Source organism: Notothenia rossii (genome assembly GCF_949606895.1).
Source record: "Notothenia rossii genome assembly, chromosome: 4".
NCBI lineage: Eukaryota > Metazoa > Chordata > Actinopteri > Perciformes > Nototheniidae > Notothenia > Notothenia rossii.
The window spans coordinates 87,973,230-87,985,655 of record NC_136902.1 but is presented as its reverse complement, the minus strand read 5'-3'; the positions used below and the strand labels follow the sequence as shown (position 1 = coordinate 87,985,655).

Here is a 12,426-nt window from a genome sequence, read left to right as displayed (position 1 = left end):
AAATGGCGTAGTATTTTGTCCATGAATTCATCCGTTCTGTGTCGACTAATAAAACCACAAAGGTCATCAGTGGGGAATTACCGAGTCACGTATACTTTCCCTTTCCCCCGGCCACATTATTAGAATAACCATTACTCAGAAATGGAAGGATGATTTCCATAAAGCATTTAGAGAGCAATCTAAATGCAGAACAGGATGGACGGATGAACACATTATTGAGTTAGCTGTTAATTGTCCACTGCTAATTTACTGTGATTAAATGTACTTAATTGCGAAGGCTTAGGATTTGTAGTTTATAACGTAAACCAAGGTAACATTTCAGTGAGAAAAGAGGGGATTTGGTGGCAAAGAGAGGACTTTAATACATTAATGATTTGTAAACTAGACCTGGGTCATGTCTTTTTTGCAAGATAGGTATACAGGTGTAAAACTGAGCTGTATGGATTTGAGCACTTCATGTCTGAGGCGCTGTTTACACGAGAACGAAACGGGTTGTATCTGCTACTTTTCTCTCGCGTATAGCCCGTTCGTTCACACGAGGCCGTAACAGAACCGCGGAAACGGACCCCGCAAACGATAACGGGTCCCAAGGTGGATAGATCTGCGGACGGAATGCTCTGGGGGGGCAAACGGCTCCGTGTGGAAGTCCTATACGATCATTTCTTGATAAAGATGAAGCTATAGCCCCCCCTCTGCTGCTCAATGCTGTAGCATGGTCAGTAACTACTGCTACCGACCATGCTACAGATGTTAGTGCAAAATCTACAGCTCCTCTACCACAACCATCAGCTACAAGTGGACATGGAGAACTACATGAACTACATGTTGCTAAATCCACCACGGAGAATAAACAGAAGGGCAACCAGGCAACCATGGCAACCATGCTCGGGGGTCTTCTTCGCTGCTTTTGGTGTATTTTGTTGCGGAAGTACAGCGCCACTTACAGGCCCGGCATATGTACTACAGCGGGTCGAGCGGTCTCGTGTGGACGGACACGTTTATTGAGCCGTATCCGTGTGAACAGAAGACTTTTTTGATATCGAATTCGGTTAGTTTGGGGTCTGAGGGCATCATTTGTTTTCAAGAGAACCAAATGTCCACGGGGGAGACTGATCATGTTGGGATGAGCACAATATTGCGCAATTAACATAATAGAAGGGAAACATTACCTTCTTAATGTATGCCAATGTTACAGTTGTTGTGCAATACATCTAAATCCTTCAGAAAGTAATGCAAGCAAGTTGTCTTAACCATTTTTTGATTACTTTCTAAATGTGTCCCCAATCACAAAAAAAACATTTTCAAAATCCAAAAAGAAGATAGCACAGTGGGATATCTTTAGAGGAATAAGAAGAGATGGATTGGGATTCTCCACTAATCCCAAATCCAGAGCTACAGATGCTCGGTTACACAACTGCACGGCAACGCTTTAAATCAGACAACCATTATCTAAAGTCAAAAACATCCAGCAGCAAGGCTACACAGACACTATCAATGCTCTAGATCGCTGCTGACACGAGTGCATTGGCACACAAAAGGTTTTGGGGTCAGACAGATTTTTTAAGAAAAAGTTAAAGCATTGTTTGGGTTTGTGTCTCTCAGATTTAATCTAGATGCGGTACAGAAGGAGATTACAGGACCAAATGCAACTGATGATGAAATAGATACCGGTTATTGCATTATCTGCAGCCTCTCCAAGTCACGTTGCTTTCCCACGCCCGAGTCTCTGCCATCATTTCACATTAAGCAACGTTAACACTTTATTGAAATCTAACTGATGTTATCTACTCATGAGTATAATGACCAGTGGTGGGAAGTAACTAAGTACATTTACTCAAGCACTATTTTGTCATACTTGTACTTTACTTGAGTATTTCCATTTAATGCTACTTTACACTTCTACTATTGTACATTTTACTCCACTAAATTTATTTAACACTCAAAAGTGACCTGCTACATAAAAAACACGTGACATCACTATAGGATATAATGCAGTACCTTAGTACGAATACATATTTTTAGATCTAAAATTGTCTTAATATGCACAAACTACAACATTTAAATGTTCTTACATGTATTTGTTAGCAATCAAAAGAAGGAATAATTTAATATTCAATAATATTATAATACTTTAAAAAGAGCCATGGTGCATAATGGGTACTTTTACTTTTGATACTTTACTTAGATTTAGCCGGCAATACTTCTATACTTCTACTAAAGTAACATTTTGAATGCAGGACTTTCCTTTGTAATGAAGTATTTCTACTTTTACTTAAGTAAAGGATTTCAGTAATTCTCCCAGCACTGATGATAACGAAACACTTCATTTTTTAAATCTTAAAAATACAAATAAAACCCAGTTTAACAGCAGACAATTTAAACGTGTGACGTCATGCATGCGTGTGGGTATGTTGGGGATTTGGGCTCTCAGAACTAAATCAATTAGCTCGGATACAAGGCGGGCCTTTAAACGTTGCCAGGCAGCAACTGGTTGGCACTAGCAGCAGCTGGTGACTGGCTTATCTTTAGACCTAGCTTTGCAAAGTGTCAGATAAGTTCACTAGCTGACATTGGAAGCTAAAGTTAGCTAGCATCCAGAGGTGGAAGAAGCACTCAGGTCTTGTACTTGAGTAGAAGTAGAATTACCTGAGTGTAGGAATACTATGTTACTAGTCAAAGTCATGCAATCAAAATGTTACTCAAGTAAAAGTACACAATTATTGCCATCAAAAAAAAACTTACCAAAAGTAGAAGCAGTCATTATTTATATTGGTCCATTTCAGAATAATATCTATCAAATGTTTTGCTCCTAATTATTGTTGTATTAAAGTGTTATCAAAGCTGGTAAAGGTGCAGCTAGTTTTAATGACTGTGTATACTGCAGGGTAGCTTAATTCGGATTTATGTGTTGATTATATTTCCCATCATTAATCCAATCTGCAAAGTAAGATAAGATATACTTTATTGATCCCAATTTGGGAAATGTCTTCGTCACAGCAGCATAGATAAGACATTGCAGATGAATTAGAGGTACATGAAATACAATTCAGAATAAATAAGACAAGGAAAGATCAAATACATAAATAAAAAAAGGTATGAAATAAGTGTAATGGAGTAGAACTAGAAAAGTAGCCAAAAAATGAAATACTGAAAAGTAGAGGTCCCTCAAAATTGTACTTGAGTAAATATACTTCGTTACTTTCCACCACTGCTAGCATCTAGTCACGGTTGCTACATTAGCGTGCTAACACTGACACCTCCATGCACCCCGCCCAACACATCAGACAATGTCAAGACAGAACAACTCACACTGCTCTCACCTCTCTACCGTTAGCTTTGCGGCTAACAGGCTTCCTTATGGAGCTGAAGCTACCAATATCGTGTGCTGCGCCATGTCTAAAGCTAAGGTCACTTGTAACTTACAGGATGCCGGAGCAGGAGGTGCACACGAAGGATCCCACAGTCATGTTGGCATAGGTTGGGCCGCGCTGGTCGCAGTCAAAGCACTTTCTGTTGGGAGGCAAACTCGTCATTTCTCTCAGCATCTTCAGGTGTTTCTCCTCCTGTTTTCGCTTCGCACTCGCCGCCATGGTTAGGGGATATTACAGCAGCAGGGGCTCAATAAAACCCGGGGAGGGGAGACAAGGAGGGTCAGCTAGAGCTAAAACAAAGGAAGGGCTGGTGCTTTTAAAACGGTCGCCGGCCCGTGATAAAGACAGAGAGGGAATGGGTTGGGGGGCCTTGCGTCTCCTCCTCGAATAAGAAGAGTTTGAGGCGTTGGATTGGCGACACTAACGGAACAAGATGAATCCTGCCGTCGACTTCCGGTTCGTTTGATCCCGTTATACAGAGTACACCACTTCGGTTTTTTGGGCAGGGCCAGATATTGATGACGTTACTTTCCAATATGTTGTAATATTCCCACACATTTCCCTTAGGTCTCTGTTCATTAAGCCTATTATATATTTAAATGGAGCGTTATTACTTCTTAGTGGTCTACATTAATAATGTTGCTCTAATATCGTGTACGTGATCCGTGGTAACCACTTTTGACTGGCGTCTATTGCGATGTTGTGTTTATATATTCGTTTCTGTATATATTATAAGGTTATGAGGTAAAACAAGTAGTCTACTTAAAGAGCACACGCGGTGACTTGGCCGTGGACTTGCCAATGTAAAACGGAAGGTTAGAAAAGGACGTTAACTGTCTTGTCTCTTAAATGTCTCTTTGGTTGCAATCATGACAGTGCATAGACAGCTACAAGTCTTTCTTTAGCACATCAGCGCCACCCTGTGAATACATATAGTCACTGCAACACTAATTCTTAGTCTTTTTGTATGTTATGCTGCATTTGAGTTAGTTAGTTAAAAAATACCTTAAACATAACACGTAACATATAAGTAACTTAGATGAAACCATGCATGTCAAATCAATGGCATAATAAATAAAATGTGTTATATGATACAGTAAATACTTCTCTTATGTATAAAAAAACGAGGGCTGGTCTGGTTACTGCAGAGAATATGAACCATTTCCAGGAATAATACTTGGCACTAGATATTAAAAAATGTGCCTAAAGGAATATTCTACATGAAAGAAAATAGACACAATCCACAATAAATCATATTTATAACTTTTTATTACAGATGAACAAAATGTTATAACAGCATACAGAGTAAACCAAATGGCAATTAGTAATGAGTATTTACAAGAAAAAACAAACATGAGGGCTGTTTTGTGGCATGTTCTGCTGAACAGCTTGAAGTTTATTAGCCAATGTAATTTATGGCAACTGTGGACTTTACACACTTGAATATATTACATTAATTCAGAAACACTTGATTGATGATGTCCGATATAGTGGAAACCTGGCCCCTTCACCAGTCTTTTTTTACTTTTTTTATACAACATGTTTAATTGGTTCTCTTTTGTATTGGGGACTGACATTGACATTGGTAAGTAAGGTCAATGGTGACCTTATGCTCCTTGACCTTCTCTCTACAATCCGTATAATAGCATTATCCACACCCAGATGTACTATATCCCAAATGATCCCTCGTCTTCATTCGTGCCACTTTAATGTCCAATTTTCTGCTGCAGCAAAAGAGTTTTTAATTCATTAATTGCTGCTGACTGCTTGGATTAATGGCTGCTGATGTGGCTGTAGAGGAGAGAAGTCGAAGGGTCTGTGGTTCTCCGTGTAGCCGTAGAGTTTCCGGAGGGCCACGCGAGCGGCCTCTTCCTCTGCTGCTACGAGCGTCTCCCCCGGACCCTGAGCCAAGAGCTTCTTGTCGCTAAATTTGAAACAAATACACTTGTCAGATGACACACAAAACAATTTGAACCATCAGGTCTTTTACAAATGATTGGCATCTCAGTCAAACCCTTATAAGTTTAACATGCAACGTGGTTTCATGTCAGCTTCCATTTTTTTTTCTGTCAGTAAATCTTAAATTACTGTCACGTGGATAACATCTAGGACTTGGCTATTTATTGGGAAATGACACTAGATTTTGTCCAAGATTGTGTTTGCCTGGTTGTATCGGCTGCAGTACAGTGAAGTGCTGTCACTATTATTTGTCTTTACCCACTTAGCCAAAAAATGTAATTATTTTTCCACAATTGTGTGAAAGCATCAATGGTCCACCCTACAATATTTATATGGAAGAGACTGTCACAAAAATCTCAATATCTTATTGAACTCATATTACAGCATGCACAACAGCACACATACCTGTACAAGCCGACAAAGTACAGCGGCAGGACGGTACTGGCTCCTGCTGCCCTGACGAGCCGAGGCTCTGGCAGGGGAAGGTTCCTCTGAGTGAGTTCCTCCACCAGCAGTCCCATGGGGTCCACAACTGTCCACATGTCAAACAGGTCCTTCCCTATCAGCTGAGTGGACAGGAAATCCTAGGGAGAGGGGAGAAGACAAGCATCATATTGCGGGAAAGACAACTCAAGTTGCCTTTTACAAAATGTTGATTACCCATAACAACCTGCAGCAAGCCTCTTACCCTGAGGAACAATCCGGCGTGCTCGGCTCCACTGCTCTCCTCCAGAGCTCCGATCACAGCCATGAATGTGGAGTGAAGCACGTCGTCAGGAACAGGACACTCCGCGCTCATGGTCAGGTCTTCAATGCCCAGGTTTCTTGCTACATAGGTCACAACTGGTGAGCTGGTGAGGTGCGCTACGACGCTCTCCACCCCTTCTCTCCGCAGCCTGGGGAAGTTGGCCCTGCACCAGTCGGACAGGAAGCTTTTAGTGAAACCCTCTCCCTTTTCCCTCAGCTGAATGTTGTCTTTCAGAGCGAGGGCGGTGGTCTCCGAGTCCAACCCCAACGACCGCCTCCTCTCCAGCTCCGCCTGCAGGTAACAGGGATTGATGAAGGCTCTCTTCAGGGCGTCCAGGGAGAAGTTCTCCTGGAGCCGGGAGCTGAACGCCTGGACCTCAGCATGGAAGTCCCATTGAGGCTGTAGAGAGCTGAAAGGGAGTCACACATGGAGTTAAATCAAAATCCGGATTTACTCTACAAAAATGTCCCAGAATAGGTCTTACATAATTACAAAAAAGGGGTTGTTACTTATGACTTGTGTTGGTGTTGTGTCCCTAACTTACTGTCCACTAAAGTTAATACTTTTCGCACTAACAGGAAGAGTTTAGATTAGATTTAATCACAACAGCATGTAAACAAGGTATTGCACATGTGTAAATGAACAAGAGTATAAAACAAACAAACATCCTAAAAATAGAAAATAAAACACAAGTTAAAAGTGAGGTAGAAAGTAGGGGGAAAAGTTAAGTAAAGCACCGTGAACAGCACCTTTCGGTAAATTCTTAAAATAAAATAAAAAGCACAAATTGGGGCTGGAGAGATGGCATAATGTAACTGTGCACAGTAACCACCGGGTCCACATTAAAATCAGTAGAAATTGTACCAACTCACTCTCTGATTAACACATTTGTACTGATAGTGTGTCAAATATAATTATATTATTTTATTTATCAAGCCAACTCTATCGGCTACATTATATAAACACAGTGACCAATATCAGTGGTGTAAAGTATCGAGGTAAATACTGTACTTTTACCCAACTATAACTATTGAATACCTTTAGTTACTTTGCAGATTTAGATTAATGATGTGAAATATAATCAACTCTTAAATCAGACTTTAGTTCCACCCGGAGTAAATTCTGAAGCTACCCTGCAGTATACAAAGTCATTCAAACCTTTACAATCTTTGACAACACTTTAATGACTATAATAATAATGTTTTTCTGAAAATAGGCTAATATGCATAATGAGTACTTCTGATATGATGCTAATACTTTTGTAATTTTCGTTGAATAACATTTTGAATGCAGGACTTTTACTTGTAACAGAGTATTCCTACACTCTGGTACTTCTACTTTTAAGTACACAACGGTAGTACTTCCTCCACCTCTGCGCACAGTGACCAATGTGTCAGATGCACTGATGGCCTTGAGATGCTCTCTGGTGAACCCCTGTTAGCTAACGTTAGCTAATGTTAGCCTCACCGTGGCTTCGGAGCTGGAGGTCCTTCCAGCTTCAGCTTCTTCGCCATGAGGTGAGTGTATGATTTCATCCATCGCTTCTTCTCTCTAACCTGTGAAACCGACACGTTTCTGCACACACGCTGACAGTGAATCCCTAATGTTAGCACACCACGATTTAGTAACAATCCGGACGCCATGTTGACCAGTGATAGTAACTGGGTGCAACAGCTTAAACTGTCCGACTTATTATTTGCACGGGTTGCCAGGTTGCAACCAGGGTTAAACGTGCATTACCGCCACCTACTGTGCTGGAGTGTGGACCATAATTATTATAAAAAATACAATAAAATGATTAATTATCTTTATTAATATGTTCGTCTTTAATAATATGAGTCTACCTGACCCGATGTCTAATATTTTGGGATTTTGTTATTCTACTTCAAGCTTCCTGATTTATTTCTTTAACGTTTCTCTTTCTTGCCTGTATGACATGTTCTACTGTTTCCTCGACCTGACAGTGTTCACATAGTCCTGATGGATGTTTCTTCTGCTAAATGCGATGTTTTTATTCAGTCTAGTTTGTCCTATCTAAGCCTTGTTTACAAATGATCTTCCTTGGTGCTCTTTTTGTAGCACTGATAGTGATAGGGTGCAACAGCTTAAACTGTCCGACTCGGAACAAGAAACGGCCCGTTCCTGACGGTTGAGTGAGCGTTACCATGGCAACAAACATAAACGTTAACTAATGTTAGCTTACGGAGCGGAGAGTGCCGAGTGAACTTTTGCCGGACAAAACATCTTGTAAACTGCTAGATTGTCAATACTAAACAAGTATTTATAATTTGTATTTATGCTGCTTGTTGATTTTATGTAACTTTTTGGAGGAGTCCACTCCTGAAGTCCAGGAAAAAAGATGGGAGACGAAGTGGATCACAAGATGAAAGATGAAGAAGTCAAGGAAAATATGGAAGATGCCAAAATAATGTCTGTTATAAAAGACACGTTTGATGACAAGATAACATATGAAGAAATCAAGGAAAAGATGGGAGATGAAGTGGTGGACAAGATAAACGATGAAGAAGTGCAGGAAAAGATGGGAGATGAAGTGGTGGACAAGATAAACGATGAAGAAGTCCAGGAAAAGATGGGAGATGAAGTGGAGGACAAGATAAAAGACGAAGAAGTCCAGGAAAAGATGGGGGATGAAGTGGTGGACAAGATAACATATGAAGAAGTCCAGAAAAAGATTGAAGATGAAGTGGAGGACAAGATAAAATATGAAGAAGTCCAGGAAAAGATGGGAGATGAAGTGGAGGACAAGATAAAAGACAAAGAAGCCCAGGAAAAGATGGGGGATGAAGTGGTGGACAAGATAAACGATGAAGAAGTCCAGGAAAAGATGGGAGATGAAGTGGAGGACAAGATAAAAGACAAAGAAGTCCAGGAAAAGATGGGGGATGAAGTGGTGGACAAGATAACATATGAAGAAGTCCAGAAAAAGATTGAAGATGAAGTGGAGGACAAGATAAAATATGAAGAAGTCCAGAAAAAGATTGAAGATGAAGTGGTGGACAAGATAAACGATGAAGAAGTCCAGAAAAAGATTGAAGATGAAGTGGTGGACAAGATAACATATGAAGAAGTCCAGGAAAAGATGGGGGATGCTAAAATAACCTCTGTTATAAAAGACACGTTTGACGACAAGATAAAAGATGAAGAAATCCAGGAAAACAAAGAAAACCAGGAACCTCAGGAGGAAATGAAGAAACAGCAATGGCCACGCATGACCAAGAAGTTCCTGAGAGACCACTGTAAGCAGCTCAAACTCTACCGCACACCTCACCTGAACGACACCCTGTACCTGCACTTCAAAGGCTTCTCCACCATCGAGAACCTGGAGGAGTACACAGGTCTGAAGTGTCTCTGGCTGGAGAGCAATGGGCTTCACCGCATCCAGAACCTGGACGCCCAGGCAGACCTGCGCTGCTTGTTCCTCCACCAGAACATCCTCGAAAAGCTGGAGAACCTCGACCCTCTGGTGAAGCTCTGCACCCTGAATGTCTCCAACAACTTCATAAGCACCATAGAGAACCTCTCCTGCCTCCCGGAGCTGAGCACTCTGCAGATAGCCCATAATAAGCTGAAGACCGCGGAGGACATCGAGCATCTGAGACACTGTTGTGCAATCAGTGTGCTGGACTTGTCCCACAATCTGCTCCAGGACCCTGAGATCCTGCTGGTGCTCGAGGCCATGCCAGAACTCAGAGTGCTGGATCTGATGGGAAACGAGGTGGTGAGAAGAATCCCAAACTACAGGAAGACCATGATCGTGCGTCTGAAGCAGCTCACCTTCCTGGACGAGCGCCCCGTGTTCCCCAAAGACAGGGCCTGTGCAGAGGCCTGGGCCGTGGGGGGGCTGGAGGGGGAGAGTAAAGAGAGGGAGCAGTGGGAGACACGAGAGAGGAGGAAGATGCAGGACAGCTTCGATGCCATGACAGAGATCAGAGACAGAGCCCTGGAGAGAAAACGCCTGCGAGAGCTGAAGGAGAAAGGTAAACAAACATGTTGCTCACATACATGGGTATGCATCTGTAGGAGAAGGGGGGGGGGGGGGGGGGGGGGGGGGGAGTGGTGAAGTACTTGTAGGCTACTTAAGTAGATCTTTCTGGTATCAGCACTTAACTCCACTATTTATTTTTCTGACAACTATTTAATTTCTAACACAAATACCTGTACTATTTACTTGCTACATTTTTTAAATAGGCACGTTACTTTGAATCTGCATTTGGTGGCGTGATCATTATTATTTACTGTCATTGCGCGCCTGTTTCGTCCTAATGTCAGTGGAAAATATTCCGTTACAAAACTGCGATGATAGCAAGTAATCATTCAAATAATTGATAGTGAATAATTATTATGCCATACGTATACCTGGTTTGTTGGAGCTACACATTGTTTTGTTTTTTATTTAAAGGTCCCCTATTATACTGTTTTTCATTACTTTATTATAGGTCTCAGATCCAAAACATGTTTCTAGTGTTTGGCCTTGAAATACTAAACAGATCATGCTTTGTAGTAGGGCTGCGTGATATATTGTGTCATGACGATAATCGCGACATGCGCAATATTCACATCGCAGGACGAGCGATTCTTTTAATTATGATTTTTCTAAATATATATTTTTTTAGGACGTGCGATATTAAGTAGGCAAATTAACTCAAACACCTCATGTTACAATTCTTTTGCTGCTTGCTACAAAAGGAAAACTTGCGGCTCTCATGTCAGGGGTACTTGAGTGATTGACAGCAAACCACCAATCACAATCAAATCTCTAAAGCAAACGGACCCGGTGATTAAAAGGTAAAAACACTGAATAAAGTAGCTTCATGTGTTTCTCCAGTTCGGCGTTGCTAACCGAGCTAGCTCAGCTTGTTGCTCTGATAATTTAAGATCCAGACGTCCGTGACTAAAATCCTTCATCCGGTTAAATATAGTTAGAAAAATACCAATATAAAACGTCCTACAGAAAGTGCGATTAGTGAATGCAGGGCCGGCTCTAGACAATTTGCTGCCCTAGGCGAGATTTTAGCTGGCGCGGGATGTTAAGAGCATTCCATGGAATATAACAAAAAGTGTATCTGAAATAAATTACATACCCCACCTTTAAGTACGTTTCAAAGCCCAAACTTCTATACTTTTACTTGAGTAAAGAAGTTTATTCAAATAGGGGAGTATTTTTAAACACAAGTATCTGTACTTGTACTTTAGTGAAGGATGTGTGTACTTCGGCCATCTCTGGAAGCCATGAATATCAGAGACTGGGGACTTCTGTTGTACTTTGAATAAGGTTTTTGATATAGCAAAGACAACCAGGCCCGACCTCAGCCTCTCAGCGCCTTTGGTTGTTCCTGAAGTCGCTCCAGCATCTTTTAACGTTGTCATGTTTTTGTTCAGGGTTGACTGAGGGTTCCACCTCTCCAGAGACTAGTGAGGATCATGAAACCCAGGATGTGACTCCATCAAAAGAAGGGCTGATCGAGTCGTTCGTGCAGGACTGCCTGGATGTTCACGAAGAGTTCTTGCAGAGTGAATCCACACAGGGGTCCGATGAACATCTGCCAAACAGTGAACATCTGGAAGAAGTTGAAGGTCTACAGAGGGAGAAGTTAGAGGAAGATGACCTGGAGACATCTGTGACGGAAGAGAAAGAGAATCCAGAGCAGGAAAACCTGATCGAGCAGTTTGGAGAGAAGCAGCCGTCTCCGGTTGAAGATGCTCTACCACCACATGGTCCAGGACCGCTGGTTACAGAGCTGGAGGATGACGAGCAGCTGGAGACCATTCACCTTCCTCTGCAGCGCTCACTGCGCATCGAAGACCTGCCTGACCTGGAGGACGTGGACACAGAGGACTACACGGCCATGTTCTCATCTCAGCAAGCTTACAGACCTAAGATAGAAGTCATATCAGGAAGCAGTGAGGAGGAGGAGGAGGAGGAGGAGGAGGAGGAGGAGGAGGAGGAGGAGGAGGAGGAGGAGGAGGAGGAAGAGGAAGAAGAAGAGGAAGAGGAAGAATCCACGGAGAGCGACAGCGATAACAGCCCCAGCTTCGGTCAGGATGAAATGGCGTCGTTCTTAAAGAGCGGATCCTCTGAGGTCTCCAACAGCTCCTATGCTTTAGTGTATCCAGGAGATGGGGCAATCCATTCTGAGCCAGTGCTGAGGATCAAACCAAAGCAAACCCCCGCTCCACCTCGCTGCCTGATTGAGGAGGTGGAATGATGCTAATGAGGATGCTACGTATGCTAATAGGCGAGTGAGACCATATTTGGCTGTTGTTGTATTTAATGTGATTCGTTGACTAGCTTATTTTTGTTTAAACATTTCAAAGCCAGTTTGTTCC

The 12,426-nt window shown here is 42.1% G+C and overlaps 3 protein-coding genes across 6 annotated transcripts in view; 1 reads left to right on the top strand and 2 right to left on the bottom strand.

The window, feature by feature from the left end:
- agfg1a (ArfGAP with FG repeats 1a) overlaps positions 1-3,790 on the bottom strand; it is a 33,512-nt gene extending 29,722 nt beyond the window's left edge. For 2 of the 4 annotated variants that reach the window (XM_079677889.1, XM_079677890.1), the window contains exon 1: positions 3,424-3,790. In XM_079677889.1, coding sequence (XP_079534015.1) covers positions 3,424-3,590 — 167 coding nt within the window. In that variant the 5' untranslated portion in view covers positions 3,591-3,790. The remainder of the gene's footprint in view (positions 1-3,423) is intronic. The other 2 variants (XM_079677891.1, XM_079677892.1) reach the window with 1 other exon arrangement.
- Positions 3,791-4,622: 832 nt separating this feature from the next.
- mrpl44 (mitochondrial ribosomal protein L44) lies at positions 4,623-7,846 on the bottom strand. Its single transcript, XM_079674378.1, has 4 exons — positions 7,546-7,846; positions 6,019-6,487; positions 5,736-5,914; positions 4,623-5,295 (listed from the first exon to the last, which is right to left on the bottom strand). Exons 1-4 carry the CDS (start codon positions 7,719-7,721, stop codon positions 5,121-5,123), a joined length of 999 nt encoding a protein of 332 aa, XP_079530504.1. The 5' UTR covers positions 7,722-7,846; the 3' UTR covers positions 4,623-5,120.
- A 399-nt stretch (positions 7,847-8,245) lies between these two features.
- On the top strand, positions 8,246-12,305 carry dnaaf1 (dynein axonemal assembly factor 1; the record flags this gene model as incomplete). The annotated part of the gene is made up of 2 exons (XM_079673883.1): positions 8,246-10,076; positions 11,479-12,305. The coding sequence occupies exons 1-2, from the start codon at positions 8,438-8,440 to the stop codon at positions 12,303-12,305; spliced, it is 2,466 nt and encodes an 821-aa protein (XP_079530009.1). The 5' UTR covers positions 8,246-8,437.
- Between the last annotated feature and the right edge of the window lie 121 nt (positions 12,306-12,426).